The 17,305-nt window shown below is 46.1% G+C and overlaps 1 protein-coding gene across 1 annotated transcript in view; it reads right to left on the reverse strand.

The window, feature by feature from the left end:
* Positions 1–17,305, reverse strand: part of CHD5 (chromodomain helicase DNA binding protein 5) — a 568,616-nt gene that overhangs the window by 242,581 nt on the left and 308,730 nt on the right. Inside the window, exon 28 of the mRNA XM_085624078.1 lies at positions 4,257–4,390. Coding sequence (XP_085480204.1) covers positions 4,257–4,390 — 134 coding nt within the window. The remainder of the gene's footprint in view (positions 1–4,256; positions 4,391–17,305) is intronic.

A 17,305-nucleotide genomic window follows, 5' to 3' on the forward strand; every position in this document is an offset into this window, starting at 1 on the left:
CCTCTTGTAGCACTGATGTGCCAAGGCCACATTCCGCTCTGCCATGCATGGTGCAATCAGTAACAGCAAATAAACAATGTCCTCATGTGTACGGAGAAACCTACCTGTGCATCATGTACATTTTTTGTTTTTTTCACAAACAAACTTCCACTTTTGGAGTTTGACTTTTGTTTTGTTGTTTGTGAGCACGAAAACAAAAAAGAACGCAGTGCCGGCCAAAACAACATGTGAGCTAGCTTGACAATCAACTGTGAGTACAGTGTATCTACTTAAATAGGAAGAGGGAGAGGTGTGGCGCAGAGGCCAGAGCGGCTGACTCCAGAGTGTGGGGCTCATGGTTTAATCTCTGGCGGCAGCTCAGCTCAGCATCATGTGACTCTGGGCAACAGCCCATCGCGCCGATACCCAGAGGGGTGATAAGTTGCACTTTACAAATCTGGAATCATTTTAAATTTTATTTATTTAAATGACGGAGGTACTGTAGGCACAAAGTCTCCTGTTCAAGAGGGTGAGGCAGTGAAGGCCCCTGCCAACCCAGTCAAGGTCTAAATAATCCCCTGCATACATTGTTGGGATCAGCTAATGCATAGCGAGAACTATGACTAAAGAAGAGAACAATTCACAATTATTATAATCCTTGGTCCCAGGCTAGCAGTTCTCACTCACTACTGAACCAGGGTCTGGTAGTGGGTTATAGTGCTTTCCAGAGAAACCCAGAGGGATACAAAAAGAAATGTAGCACAATTTATTTTCAGTCACTTGCTATAATGGCTTGTGTTGGACTTGGCCCTTTTTGCAGGGTCATCCCTAAACTTTATGCCTTTCCCCTAGCATTTATTCTGACATGGTGTTGGTGGTTTTAGGCCTCTGGGCACTTTAGCACTGCGGTCCAGTGTAAAGTGAATGTGCTCTCTGTGTTAAATATGGTAAGATTGGTCTACACCTGTTTGGCCTATTTAATTTACCTGTCAGTCCCTTGTAAATTGATATCCCATATACCCAGGGCTGGTGAATTAAATGCTACTGGTGGGCTTGCAGCGCTGATTACGCCACCCACCAAAGTAGCCTTTCAAACCTATCTCAGGCCTCTGCCATTGAAGGCCTGTGCGCGCATTGTTACTGCCGCTGTGACGTGGCACCTAAAGTGTGTGCCATGTCCGTGACCCCCCTTTTTACTACATGTCAGTCACCCCTAATGTAGGCCTTAGCTAGCCCTATGGGCAGGGTGCATTGTAGGTAAAAGATAGGACATGTACCTTAAGTGTGTGACATGTCCTGGTAGTGACAAACAACCATTTTGGTTTCTCACTACTGTGGGGCTGCCCTCCAATAGGAATGCATTGGGGATTCTCTGATAAGTGTTTCAGTGGTAATCCCTGATATGAGAGGCGCAGCGTGGTCAAGTTTGGTATGTTTGAAATAGTAATAATAAATGCTATGCAATGGTGTGCGCAGATTAATTATAACTATTTTAGAAATGCCACTTTTAGAAGTTGGCATTTCTGTGTGCTATGTGTCTGCCTGCCTGATGTGAATTGCATGTCTGACTTGTGAGTGACAGGGGCTGGTGAGGTGTGTGTGGCTCTAGGAGGGGCAGGGTGAGTCAGTGCAAGGCTGAATGGGACATCTACAGTTTGAGTAGTGGGAGGGGAAGTCCCTGGTCCCTGAATAGGATTGTGCCTGCCCTAGTGAATGCTGGCTCCGCCCTCCTGTGGTCTGTCTGATGGCAGAGCCCCATCGCTGAAAGGAGGGTGTGAGCACTGTAAGCAGAGTGCTCCAAAAGCCCCCGGAACCAGTTGTATCTGGTTCCCCCTTGCCCTGCACTACAGACAAAGGAAACTGGGGTATAAATGTAGGGGCTGTGACCCCATGAAGGTGTGCTTGTGATCACTTGGGCTGGGGGGACACTCTACCAGGAGGAACTGCAGTTGGACCCAGCTGCAGCTTCTTTTGGGGGTCCCGGCGTGTTGGCCTGCCTGGCTGCGCACTGCTGGAGTGTCCCCAGCCCCAAGGACTCTTAATTTCTTGCCCAGCTTTATCTTAAACTTTGAGGAACTTAGCGCCTACTGGGCGCTCTATTCTTACTGCCAGGAGGAAGAGAGGATCGTGGGTGTTCTGCAGCGCTGGGCTGCCAGAGCGTCCAGAAGGGGATCCCAGTGTGGGGATTCCCCTGCACAGCGTAAGGAGCGGGTGCCCACCCCGCAGTGGCTGTTTATTGGAGCGGGAGCCCACCCCACAATTGCAGCCGCATTTGTGCGTGTTACACTCAACGGGAGCCTACCCCATATTGTCCCCGCACTTGGGTTCCGTGATTTATTTGCTGGCAGGAGCTCACCCCATGATTGCAGCCGCAGTGGTGCTCATTGGAAAAGCGGGTGCCTACCCCGCATGGCCGCTTGTTGTGCCGGGTGTCCACCCCGCTATTATCTTTAATTTAAACGGCGGGAGCCTACCCCGCACTTCTGTGCTGGAGGGAGAAGCAGCCGCCGAGAATGCGACCCGGAAGCCAGGCAAGCCTTGCCTGGACATGGGCGGGGCCTGAGAGGAGTCCGGAAGCCTGTGCACGCCGAGCGGGGCTCCCATGAGCTGAGGAGAGCCCCGTGGTGCTGGCCTGGAAGGAACAAGGCGGAGAAGTCGCTCCGTGAAGAGGAGTCCGGAAGCCTGTGCACGCCGAGCGGGGCTCCCATGAGCTGAGGAGAGCCCCGCAGTGCTGGCCTGGAAGGAACGAGGCGGAGAAGTTGCTCCGTGAAGAGGAGAACCGGGAGCCTACCCCGCCTCCATGTGGAGTCTGCCCGCAAGCCTTGGTGAGTGGGGCTCAGTTGTTAACTTGGTGGGGGTGGTGTCGGGGCACATTGTCGGTGCCCGCCCCCTGTCGTCACAGCTGCCCTGCTTGACAGTGGGCAGCTGCAACGTGGAGCTCCATTTGTTTTAAAGATCCAGAGTGGGGCTTTAGTGGCACAGTGAGTGCCAGTGCCTGTTTAGTTTTCAGCTGCACCGCAGTTACAGGCAGCTGCCCCGAGGGGGCAATTCGTGGTAAGAGCCTCTGAGAAGGGCCCCAGAGGCACTGTAGTGCCCAAGCTTGTTTTTGCCTGATTCTCAGCTGCCCTGCGAGAGCGCTGGACAGCTGCAACATTGGGGGACAGTTTGTTCTAGGTGAAGAAGGGGGTGAGTGCACCCCATGCCCTAGCGCCTGTGCGCACTTTGGTGGGTGCTGCTGAGGCAGCTAGGGGGCCCTTGGTGAGGTCCCCATTAGAGCCCTGACTTTGCGGGACATAGGCCATTTGAGCCCAGAGGAAGGCCAGTTGGCCTGTGAGTCAGGTCTAATGTTGATAGTGCGCAAAGCCCTCATGTGATGCCCCTTACATCATGAGTTATGCCTAATGCTTTTCCCTTAGGTGTGCCCGGTGAGAGTGTGTGTCGTGGGCCACTGTTGCTGATGATTTATGCACAGGGTGGTGACCCCGGATGTGATGCCTAAGGTGATGATAATGCCAATGTGATTTAGGCGTAATACGGTTCAGGCCTAATGAGATGCATAATGTGTTTTTATGCCTACAGTGATGCAGACATAATGTGTTTATGTTGCAGGTTATAAGGTGGAGGTCCTAGTGCGTAATGTGTTTATGCTTAGGAGGGTGTCTTATGCTAATATGATAATGCTTAGGTCACTGTGGTACCAGTAAGTACTGGTTGTGTTTTGCATTTACTTACCTAAATTTTGATGGTTCTGACCGTGGCCCGATTGGCCCGTTCCTGTATATAATCCCCTGTGAACATTGCACGTGCCAGTTGGCACAGTGTAAATGTGTGATTATGTTTCTAATGTGTTTATAACAATACAAATCTATTTTTGATATAACCTTGTGTGGAGTTTCTTTCGTAGTGTGCCTAGTGTGTTGCTGCTGTGTGTGTGTGTGTTGCTCAAATGCTTTACACATTGCCTCTGGGATAAGCCTAACTGCTTGTGCCAAGCTACCAAGGGGGTGAGCAGGGGTTATCATCAGTGTGTAACTCCCTTGCCCTGACTAGAGTTGTGGTTTCGGCCTGACTTTGGCACAAGCCTTAGCCAACCAGAAATCCCATTTCTAACAGCTTGTTTGTGCAAACAACTAAATATGTTAGCCTTTGTCCCTTTAACATGACATTGGTTCATTAAATACTCATTATTGTTGCATTATAATTTGACAATGAATTAAAGTGATATCTATTAAATAAATAACAATCATGAAATAGCATTAATTTGTCTGTGCTTTTACCTGAATTCTTTCTCACTTTTCCCTCTCAAGTCTCGAACTAACCAATGAGAATTAAAGGCATCCTGAGGCGGCATGCCCCAGCGCATAATGGCATTCAAGAAAGCCTTTCGCTGTCGAGCGTTAAAGCCAAGGACCTGCAAGAAGACACAATAATTCAGCATTTCCCTTAATGACATCCTACAGTGGAAAAAGATGACATTTTTCATAAGACCTTCTCTTTACAACTTTGTGACTTGAATAGTCTATCTATTATATTTTACAAACACACACGCAGACACACACACATACAGTTGCGCATGTCATGTCTTTCGAAATCACAACAAAATCACACAATTCATTTTCAACCATTCATCCATCAATATCTAAAATAAATTATTTGAATTCACATCAAGTACCGAAGTGTTGATCTCGTTTTACCTCTATTCAGATTGGAAAATTGATGCGGACCTGCTTTTAATTAATATTTACAAATACAGGGCCCCATTAGGATGGCGGGCTGACTTTTGTCCGCCCGCCACCCTAGCGATGCTGGGACAGGCCTCCAGACGTGCGGTGTTCCCGCAACACTGATTAGGATGCGACCGCCACCCTGGCGGTCGCATTCTGCTATCTTGACATTTTGGCGGGTGCTGCTGTAATCAGCACCCTCCACAATGCCAAAATGGCATGTTGTGCATTGCCATGCACAAGGTGGCAGGCACTGCGCGGTGCCTGCCACCTTGTGCATGGCAATGTAGGGGAGTACCATAGGTACTCCCCAAGTGCAGCCCCTAACCCCCACCCCCCGCCCCCAAACTAATTTCCACGAGGCTTTCCATGGCGGCATCGCCACCATGGAAAGGCCTTTGAGAACACCCATTCTAATATGGATGGCGGTGCCTGGTAGGCAACGCCACCATATTAATGCCCAGTTCCGCCTGGACAGCAATCGTAACGATTGCCGACCAGCGGAAAAGCGGCGGATGCACTTTGTGTCCGCCACGATACCCCCGCCATGATAATATGGCCGGCGGTAAATAAGGTTGTGATGGCGATCTGCCCGCCATCCTAATGACCCCCAAAGTGTGAGAAATTGTGTTGCAGAAGTTAAGCCATCTTTTTCTCAAACAGTAACCTTTTCCAACAATTGCGTATGATGGAATTTATTGTAATTATTTCTGTCTTTTTCTCCCTCCTGAATAGGACAAAAGCCGGCATAGACATTGCCCCGCGTACTGTGCATTGGAGAGATTTGTTTGTCGTGTCAAGGAATGGACAACTGAATATGAATTACGAGGCGTTTAAGTGATATATCTAGCCACTCCATCACGAACAGTTCAACTTATTTTGAGTTTATTGGTACGGCGACACTTAGAGACATATTTATCATTCTTTCATGCAGCGCAACGCAGCAAGCTACTTTGCTGCGCTGAGTGAAAGTGAAAGGACAGGAATGCACAGTATGTACCATTATACAACGCATTTCTGTCCTCTCCTAGCATTGGCGCAGTTATGATAGTGGGTTGGAGTGAGGTTCTGATGTCTCAGTATCTGCATCAGGAAATACCTTTGTCAATCAGACCAGCATACACTGCCGATGAGCTGCAACTGCATAGCTTCGCCTCATCATCTGGGGGTGAGTGAAAAGTTTGGTGTCTCCGTTTCAAAGGTACGACCCCATGGAGGGAGTCTTGGGAAGGCAGGTCTGCGAGAGACTCTGAAAAGAATTGCCGGCAGTGCAAGCCTCGTTCTCAGGTTGCTGGCATTTTTTTAATGAACCATTGACTCTTATGTAATTTATGCTTCCAGTGTAATAAACAGGCATTTTTGCAGATAGATTTTGAGAAATTACTTCATAGGAACAAAGCATATGTAAGGTAGCTGTGAAATAATATCGAACACCTTTAAACCTATTGGAGATGGTGCCAGTCTAAGACGTGTTTCACAGGAGCTCAGGTGCATCCTTGCCAACCCAAAGCCAATTATTCTGTCTTTCCTCTCCTGTTCAGCGGCTATTTGAATGGAAGCGATGCCCCAGTGTCAAAGGGGACCCCTGGGACAATGCTCAAGGTCCCTCATTTCCGAGGACTATGAGGAGTGGGAACGCGGCCTGAACTGGTGAGCAGAGGCGAGCAGCGGACAACATCATGGAATAAAGTAGCGGTCCTTACTGTAGGCCCGGGGTCCCTTACCGCACAGACAGAGTGCTGCTGTGCCACGGGTGCACATCCTCTTACTATGCTATCTGGGGATCCACTCCAGAAGCATGCAGAGCTGCTGGAGGTGTGCTGGGAAGATAATGTGGTGTAGGGTGTTCGGCCAGCGGACTCCAGTGAGGAGCAAGGAGGAGTCAAGGCCCGAGCCGGTGAAGCCCGTGTTGACAGGGCTGTCTCCCTGGACTGGGGGCCCTCAGTGGGAGATGGTATCGCGGCTGGTTCAAGGGTGACTAGCACACAGCGCCTCCTGGTCTCCCCTGAGGGGCAGAAGTGTGCTGAACAGCAAAGGGCAAGCAAGGCATGAGATGCCCCCAAAGGTAAACTTGAAGGGTCGCAATGGTGAGATCAGTCAATGCAGCACATGAAGGGCCTGGAGAACTTCCTGAAACTACCATCTAATGGGAAAATGAATGATGCCACTGGAAGTGTGCAGTAATCCCCCTCAAACCACAAGGAGGTACAGGTGAGGGGCAAAGACGAACTCTGCAAGGGCAATTTGCTGGCTGGGCACTGTGGGATGGGTCAGGTGCAGTAGGGTATGAGGATTTACTACTAAACTATAAGGGGAAAGGAAGGCTCCCCTCACACACAGATACAAGCAACTGAGAATTGCAGGGCTCTGCTACCCAGACTGACCTGAGCCTGCGGATAACCTACCCCTAATTCACCTCTTTGGTAGGCAACTACCTTTGGCAGTGAATAGACATGGGCAACACCAAATACATCAGGCCCCTGCAGGGAGAACTCCCTGAGAGTCGGTGGGACTCACTGCTGCTGCTCACGGATGCTGCATTAGAGCCATATCGAGTCCACCCTGAATGCTTACACCAGTAAATTCGACACAATTTTGCACGCTATACAAGATGATTTTAGGTGGCCAAGATTGACTCTGTAGCGCTAGGTGTTATCCCTTCTGAGAGTGGATCCCTGGAAGTTGATGGTCATAGTGAATGATAAAGAATCTGTACTCACCGCGTTGCAACTGACAGTCCAAGAGCTACAAACACAGATGTAGGCCTCCAAGAGGAGGTCAAAATTGTCAGACTAATCGCAGAGGATTGGAAAGGCCCTCAAGACACAACAATGTGTGCATTGTCGGCATCTCAAAAGGAGAGGAAGGCCTTAGTCAAGACCTGTTTATCGAAAACTGGCTAGCGATTGAGGTACAAAAGGGCAAAATGCCTAAATTCTTCTCAGTAGAAAGGGCCATCTAGTGCTTGGTTGCCTGCCTCCGCTGGGTGCCTCCCGCTGTCTTTCGTCGTCTGCCTCTTCAACTACATGGACAGGGATCTCATTTCACAGGTGATTCACACACAAGGCCAATGGACCATGAGTAGGCACTCCGTCTAATGTACAAAGGGAAGTGGAAATGTGTTAAACACTGACCAGTCCTGGAGGGTGCAAAGATCCTTTCTACCCTAGTCAGTCAACATATATCTCGACTACACTGTGGAGGCCTAGACACAGTACTCTAACTTCTCGGACATCAAAAAGCACCTCTGAGTGTTAGATCTCCGAAATTGATTGATGTACTCGGCTAAACTATAAAAACTGACATGGACAAAATGCATTCATTCACCTCACACTGGGGCTCCAAACAAAGGGCATCAATGTGCCAGCAGAGGTGGACGAGAAGGGAGAGTGGTGGGCGAGATGCTGCCAATGGAGACGTTGGCCTCAAAGGCCTGGACATAGTTCCTTGATAGAGTAGGCTGTGGAGGCATGAGCACAGGTGGTAGAAGATACATGAAGCAAACTATTGACTCAAAAGGATCACATGGATTGACCAAGGGACTCAGTCTCAATATCCTCCAAATTGAGGGCTACAAAAGACCTGAACCTTATACCAAGAATGGTAGATTACATTATTTAGCACCATGAGGATGAAGCGGCGCTGGCCGCGGGTTGACTGTGAAGATTGGGGGGGTCAGGAAGGCCCCATGTGGAGGAGGAGGACCTGGAGATTAACCACGGTGTGGGCCTGCCAGCGAGGACTGCACCAGGCAACAACAAATTTGACACAAACCCTCACTCCATCATGCAGATGGTACACTGATGGACTATAAAAGTGGTTATATTTGTTTGTAGTTTATGAAATTGGAGGTTTCCTGGTGGGGCTTTCCTCCCGGGGGAGGTATTGGTTATCAATGTAACCCCAAAATCAAGTGTATTCCTGGGATTCTCCTGGACAGGGGGCCCTCTACCAGCTGAAGGAACCCTCACATAGGCACCAGGGTGCTGCTGCACCTGAACTACCACCCATCCACAAGGCGACAAAGTATAACTTTCTAACAAGGAATGTTTGGAGGACCACCACCCCATGCAAAAGACACAGGGTCTACACATTTTTAAAGTGGAAACACATACATTTCGCCTGCCTGCAAGAGACACACTTAATGGATGTAGAGCTGAACAAATTGGTCAAAAGATAGAAAGGGCAGATACATGCAACCAAACACTTGGCTTTTGCCAGGGGGTATTAATATGGATAGCTGCAAGGGTCCCATATACAGTACAGCGGATTGTGGCCGATCAAGAGGAGAGGCATGTGGTGGTTAAATGCAGACTTGATTGTGGCCCACTATCAATAGTAGCAAGTTATGCACCTAATGAACAGCAAGTTGAGTCATTCAGCGCACTGACAGAACAGCTGCTACAGGACCCTACTGCTCCATGTCTCTGGGGAGGGGGACTTTAACTATGAGGTTGATATAGATGCTTATAGATCGTTGCCAACCCTCCCAGGGGCATCAGGTAACAGAGCAACACAGGGATTCAGGGGCTGGCGAGAGGACATGGAACTGGTGGACATGTGGTGTCACATGCACCCTGAGGATAGGGAATACTCATACTACTCATCAATGCACCGTCTACACACCAGGCTAGAGTATTGGCTAAGAGATATTAGCACATCTACCATGTCCACAGAATACCTGAGACACACCATTTCTGACCACAACCCATTAAAGCTGACATTGGGATGAGGGTGGGAACCAGCCACGGGTGCCCATGTGGGGAATGGGAATGGTAGCATTAACAGACGACCTCTTCCGGGAACAAATCAGCAAACACATACAGCATTACTTCACAGATAATGAGGAATCAGACACAGATAAGGCAGTTAACTTGGATGCATTCAAAGAAGTGATTAGTGTACACTGCATCAAAACAACATGGGGTTACATACATCATTGCAAAGGGAGATGTCACAAGTAGAGGATGACCTGAAAAGACCTGAACAGCACATGGTATGGTTGGCAGAAGGGGTGAAAGCCCTGCCTGAACTCCAGCAGCGCCATGTGGAAATACAACACAGGTTGGGGTACATCTCCTACAGGGAATAAATAGCATAACAACACGTGGAAGGTGACATGGCAGGCAGAATACTGGCTTGGCTATTAAGATCAGGAGAAGACAAACTACCTATAGGGGCCAAACAAGATTTGAATGCGGTGGTAGTTATCACACAGGATGAAATCTGAAAACTGTTTATTGAAAACTTCAGCGGGCTATATACAGCACAGGGGGGTGATGAGCACCATCGAATTGCTGGAATACCTTGGAGGGTTACCCATCTCCACCATCACCCCCTATCTGGACAAGAACTGAATAAGCTCCCTCGAATATAGGAGGTCCAAGCTGCATTGTCGAAGATGACAAAGAATAAAAACGCCTCGCCTGAATAGGCTACAGATCGAGTTTTATGTCACCTGCAGATCAACTTTGGTGGATAAACTTTCATCCCTGTAGCAGGCGGCAGAGCAGAGGGAGGAGCTCCTGCACTCGGTAAGGGAGGCATTGATAGTGGGACTCCCCAGGAAGGGTAGGGACCCACAAGATGTCCATTTATGTCATTTATGTCATTTACTATCACTCCTAAATCAGGACTATAAAATACTCAGCCGCATACTGGCTAACAGACTACTTTCACGCCTTCCTGGTACACCTGCACCGAAACAGGTTAATTCTAGCAAACAACACCTTTCTCGATGTGCGGAGGTTGCTGGCTCTGATGGATGCGGCAAAGGGAGATGAGGGAATGGAAATGTCGGTTTTCTCTGGACATAGAGAAAGCTTTTGATTTGCAGTTTTGGAAAAATTTGACATTTATATGTAAAAGCCCCTTTCTTGTCTGATTTTGTTCTGTCATTTGTAGCCATAAGTCCATATTCTAATGACTAAGCCTTCAGTTGCAATGTGGAGAGTTTCTGATGTTTTACTGTCCTTTACCTCTCTAGCGTAAACATTTTATATATCGACATTGAGGCCCTCATTTGACCTAAGTCGGATGTCTTGGATATCTGGGGATCTGATTTCCAGCTTGTGTATTGTACAGTTTAATGAAGTTCTAAACCATATTAGCAAACTGCCATAGGGCTGGCCACAAGAATTTGCTTTGGCTGGGATCCTATGATTAGTGTACCTGGCCCTGAACTCAGGTTCTATGCTCCAGGTTTCTTGAAATATGCATATGTCACATTTCTCGATGAAATCATTCTACTCTGACAATTGTAGTTTGTTTTTTAAGTCTGCCATGTTCAAGGAAAAGATTGCTAGCATATCAGTTGTATCACTGTTTGAAGTGTTTGTTGACTTGATCGTTTCTGCGAGTAGTACGGGATAATTAAAGGAGGTGTTTAACGTCTGGACAGTTTGTGGCTTGTTAGTTGTGGGCTGTAATGCCCACCCCCAATAGGTGGAACTGGAGGTAAATTAGTCAGTTCCAGAGTGGTATTTATTCCTATGGTGTTAGTCGTTGATCTATTACAGCTTTTTTAAAGTGATTCGTGTTGGGTCAGAAAAGATGAATAATTCACACAAAGTCAATTCAGATCCCCCCGGACAGAGTCACGGTCGAGTTGCGGGTGTGGCCTTGAGTTAGTATTGATTGTATGTGGCTTTGCCCGGCAATATTTAAATTGGATAGAAGAGCCATTTGGAGCACAGGTCCTAGCATCAAGGGCCACCGAAATGTTGGTAGGTTTCCTATCAGAAAATGTCAACTCGATTCAGTTGAGACCAGAGCCAGACACATGGTGTCTTCTAGCACAGGAGATGTCTTCTATAACATCTGAGCTGAAACCACTTACATGGCATATCCAGTGAGCAACCTTATTTTTTCATCCTCATACGTAGCTGCAAGGGAGAGCTTTGGGACATTGATCATATAAATCCGTCCTAATGAGGACGGAGACGTTTTGTGTGCATATTGGGCAATGTGTCTACGGACTATAGATATGTGGTTAACTCTGCGTTTTCAAGGCTCCTTGAGTGACTGCCTTGATATTGATTTACATTATCTAGCAGGGGCTGGATGCTATGTGTTGCTAGCCCACCCCCAGAGGTATAGGGACCAAAGATAGACTTGTGGCAGAGTGGGGTCTTAATTGGACCCGGTTTTCACGTTTCCCTGCTGATTTCATGGTTCAAGACACCCTGGGCAGACCTATTCTCTGGCCTTCTAAGTAATTCCTCTTGCCCTCAAGGATGAATTTAAAGATTTCCCAGGGGCTCTCTCTCCACAGCTACGTATTCCAACCTTTTTGGCCTCAGCAACAGCTATCACATTTTTCACCATGTCAGTAGGGTGCAATATCCTATTCTTAAGTCCCCCTAACTCAGTTCTCAATTACTTTAGTGAGTCAGAGAGATGATCTGGGGGAAATTCATGCAATCCTGCGACAGCACTCTGGTCTCTATTGGGGCCTGAGGAGCATTTGTTATATTTGTTAGTGCTTCAAGAGTTAGGAATCGATTACAACAGATAATGGTTGGCTTCAGAAGGAGGACATATGGTGGGTCTGGGCATTTGAGAGCATCATCCTTAGGATTAAGGTGGGCAGCATTAGCAGCTGTTTCTCTAGCGAATCAGCTAAGGAATATTTTATTCTTGAATCGGTTAGGGAGAGTGTGTGCATCATGTTTTGCTTTCTTTGGCACTGTCCCCAGGTCCCCTTTAGGTGGACGTTTGTTGCTGATAATAAATTCAACCTCTTCTATCAAAAGGTCAATTTAATTTATTGTACAATTCCTAGATTTCTTGGTCACCTTGCAATGACTGAGAGCCCCTAGAGCTGATTCAATAGCTTTGCACCTTCCCATAGTGCGTACACAAAATAGGCACAGATAAAAAGGATAAAATAACAAGCATTAAAAAACAATCATAACTAAAGAACAATGTACCATCCAAGTGATGACTATAAAATGTAAATGCGACAGACCAGATGCCAAGGAAGCAATAATGGGCAATAGATGTTCCACCACTTCTATCTAAATATCCTAGTTGCTGCCTCAGAAAGGGAGAGACAAACTCCAACAAGGGCAACTAAACAACGGGAAGGCCCTCTTGCTTCCAAGCCACCAGTCTTTAGGTGGTCTGTGGATTAAAAAGGGCAACTTGATGCCCGGTTTCCTGAGATACAGAAAGTGCACTTGAAGAACAGCGGAAAAGTCTGCACACTATAATGAAGCAAAACAGTATCTTCGATTGTGGCGCCAAGAGGGGTGCCCAGCCCAGCTTCCTACAGTCTCTGACGGGCTCGGGTAGGCCCGCTCTTGTCGTTGGCTTTGCCTAGATGTGTCCCACGCTGTGGAAAGGTAGCTGTGCTTAAATGCTCTCCTCAGGCTGAGACCCTGGGCTCTCCTCCTCACTGGCTCAGGGGAGTATGGTACAGGTAGTCTCAAGCAGTGTGTCCAAGTGAAGCGTATTCTAATTGAATTAACTCTGCTACCCTTGCGATATACTCAGCCCCTCCCTTCCAGGGTAATTGGACATAAGGCTTAGTGATGACCACTGGGGGGAATGGGAGGGACCATTTCGGACCTATGGGAGGGGGCATTGCCTAAGGATTGTAATTCAAGTGGATGAGACCAACTCGGAAGTATGAGCTCCTACAATGAGGCCAAAAATGTATATATATTGTGTGGTGATGATACTGTAAAATCAATAGAGCATTTTTTCTATGTATATATAAAACCTAATGCTGATAGGACCAAAGACAAAGCATTTTTTGTTTTGCTAATAACTTTTGCACCCTTTGATAAATCTTTATGAAAGTTTCCAAAAAAGTGCCCTTCTTTGCCTAGCTCTGCATGGAAAGTTTCAGGGGGTTTCATCAAGAGGGGGCAGCGAAAAAGGGGGGGGTCCTAAAATACTTTTCCCCCCATGCAATGTCTATGGGAATTTTGTACTTTTTTAACCCAACTTAAGGCTGAACCGCTGAGCGGATTTACACTAAATATGTCAGAAAGCTAGTCTTTGGTCACAAAAGAGCCCTTTATGTATCTTGTGTAATTGTGTTCAGTAATTTTGGAGTTATTAAAGAAATAACCTGAATCCGCAGGCATCCGCGGGGATCCGTGGGTACCCACGGATCCAAATATATGTTACTTTACATTAAACAAAATAAAAATTCATTGAAAAAACAAAGTTTACCGGGACGTTATAGTTAGGTTCAAGGTTTACCCACACCAAAGCATAGAAATGCAGCAGTTATAGTTAAACTTACAATTTTCTTTTTCTGAAGAAACTATAAGTAACATTAGGCCATGAGTTATAGTTTCTCAACATAAGTATAACTATAAGTATACATTTCTATGATTTTGGGTGGGTAAAACATAAACCTAACTATAATGCCCCTGTAATATTTGTTTTTTCAGTGAATATATATAAATATATATACTATTGTTTGAAAAACCATAGGCGGTGGAACTATACTACTATTAAGTGGTGTGACTTAGTGAGCATCTAGTCTCATATATCAAGATACAATTAGATCCTCCATCGAAGTTCCTACCAGCAAAAGGGGAGCCACACATTCCATGGAAGAGGTGTAAGGAGGAATTTTGCACTTATTTGATGGGAGTTGAAGGGAATAAGATACCAGCAGAAAGGAGGAAGTGCATTTCATTATATTCCCTGGACTAAGAAGGGCAAGATGTTTTTGGGTCATTAGCTAAGATTGAAACCTCAGAAGGGGAGGATGAACTTGATGAATTTGATAAAGCCATGATACAAATGGATGTCAGGTTTAAACCTACTATTAGTGCAACCTTATCATTTTTATATCAGAATGCAAAAGGAGGAGGAAACCTTTTACACATTTCTCACATCACTTAGATGTTTAGCCAATACGTGTAACTTTGGCAATACGACTAATGAGATAATATTTGACCAACTGATGGTTAATACGAATAATAAACATATACAGGAAAGATTGAAGATTATGGTGGATCCTACACTGGATGAAGTAGCTGCCTCAGCTAATGCAATTGAACAGTCATGAATTAGGTAAAGGAGGTAAATGAGCCTCACACTAGTAAAAAAGAAAGGAAGTGTGTTACCTAAATAGCATACATGGCAAAAAAGAGTCTTCAAAATGTTGGCGTAAGGAGAGTAAAAAAATGTGTTATAGGTGTGGTGATCCATCACTCTTAGCATCTTCAAAGAATTATCCTGCTGTGAAAGGGACATTTTGCCAAAATGTGCAGGGAGACTAAAAACAACTCAAGCCCAGTGTTGCTCAGGTGGAGAAAGATTCATCCATAGATGATGGTTATATGGAGGTGTAGGACATAATGAGAAATAATAAGGTACTGGTGGTTGAAAGGGAAAATACTGATGAACTTGTAAAACCTCCAATGTGTTCTGTACATGTACAAGATAAGGACTTGTATTTAATGGCTGATTCAGGTTCCCCCTTCACCATTATTACTATATCCTATTTTGAAGTACAGCTTGGTAGTATGAGAAAATGACTATTTGCACCAGATATTCGAACGGTCACCTTTGATGGTTACTAAATCAAATTCTCTGTACATTTCAGTGCATATACAAAGTGCAAGGGAAGAACCTCATGCTTAAAAATGTATGTGGCACAAAAGGGTTCAAATGTCTAAGCTGGAGGGATCGGTAGAAACTTAATATATATAAAACTTGACTTTAGTGCTGATGCTCCTGCTAAGGGGAAAATAAAATGTAAGGAAATTACTCTACCACAGAGATTAGTAGAGAGCAATGCAGAGTGATACGTGGTTAAAGAGCAATATATGCCTTGGTTTCATAAAGATGCAATACAGGCTGAAGTTCACCAGAAAGCCGAAACTCGAGTTCAGCAGGTTTTAATTTGAAGAGAAAAACATGTTTACAAGCCTTCAAGAGATTATAATCATAGCACACAAGCAGTGTTCAATTTTATTGTTAATTGAGACATGGTTCAGAAACTTTTGGTCAAAGGTAACTTTAGTCTAAAGCATGCAGAGTCAGAAAAGAAGCCTTGTGAACAGAGCAAAAAACACACTTGAGGAAAGAAGGGTAATGTTTCATTAAAACCTTGTTAGAACTATGATAACGAGCATGTAGGGAAAAGGTTACAAGGTTAAAGGACACAGGTGATGTGATGTTTATGTAAAAGTACATTATTTTTTTATTTTTTTTTTTTTAACTTTATGTAAAAAGGAAACTTAATTTATTACATCCACTTTGTATTGTAACACAAATAGATTATGCAAGGTAAAAAAGATTATAACAAGGTGCTAAAGTAAGGTAATGGTGGTCTGTGATGACAGATTGCAGATGCAGGCTCATAGCAGACATGCAAGCAGGTTACAGAGTCTGTGACTCGCAGGTCAGTCTCTTAATGCTATCAGTGTTGTTAGAAGTTAGGTGTGCAGGCTAAGTTCTAAGCCCTCCCTGTCTTTGGGAAATTGTTCAGTCAGCGCTTACCATCTATGTGCAGCGGAGCCCCATTGCCAAGTCCTTGGTGGATGCTTTGCGTGCATATGGCCTGCCTTCTTTCTTTTTTTTTTTTTTTTTTTTTTTTAAAACCTTTATTTAGCACTGTGTACAAGACAAATACGGGCCTACAACCATCCGGCCGGCCTCGACACTCCTGAAGCTTGATAGCAAAGTATACGTCCACTCGGTGGCCCGGCAGCACAAAAAACATACGACCTATGTTACAATAAATCCACGTGCACCGAGTGGCAGGAGACAGCAAAGTTAATTTTAAAAATTTTTATGTAAGGGGATACAGAAGCTAGAACGGATCAGTGTACAGAACAGACGATCATATTCCAAATGGGTAACAGCCAACAGGAGAGTCAACTAACAGTGAACACATCTAAAATGGCGGCACGAAACTGTAATACCAGGATATAGATACGCAGCGAAGTGTGCCTCCCAGCCGCTACCCTCCTAACAGCAGTCCCCCCCACTGACCCTAGAAATAGACGTAAGAAAAGGACGGAAAAAAGAAAAAGAAGGCCCATAGAAATAAAAAACGTGCCGAAGAAGACCCCCCACCCTACACGCATGCCGAGGCTATGGCCTACCCCCCCCCTAGCTACGTGCCTGTCGCCCCATAGGAACCCGAAATGTAGAATTAAGAAAAGAAGAAAGGAAAAAGGACCATAGAAAAAGAAGAGTGCACTACCCTATTACTCCCAGGGAAAGGAAAAGCGGGGAGGAGCCCACCCTACTGCCGAACTCCCGGACTCCCGCGCCGCCCATACCTCCTGCGCCATGTACAGCACAGTATCAAAAGACCCATGTAAACCCGGCGGTCCCGAATCAATACCACCCAGCACTTCAGTACTTCACAAGTCTTCCCCCCGGCAGAAGAAGGAAACAGGGGGCGAAATCACAGCGACATGCAGCAAAAAACAGGTCATTAAAAACTACTCAGCCAATATAGCAAAACGTGTATCAGTCCAGGTCCCCGTCTGCCGATCCAACCAAAGCGACAACGAGCATGCCATCACCCCTGTCCGGACCGGCAGACGTGGTTCAGGCCCGTCCATTGCTGCGAGTCACCTTCAGCCAGGACAAAGAGACAAGAGGGCCGCTCTCGAGGA

This window comes from Triturus cristatus, chromosome 1_2, assembly GCF_964204655.1.
Source record: "Triturus cristatus chromosome 1_2, aTriCri1.1, whole genome shotgun sequence".
NCBI classification, from domain to species: Eukaryota; Metazoa; Chordata; class Amphibia; order Caudata; family Salamandridae; genus Triturus; species Triturus cristatus.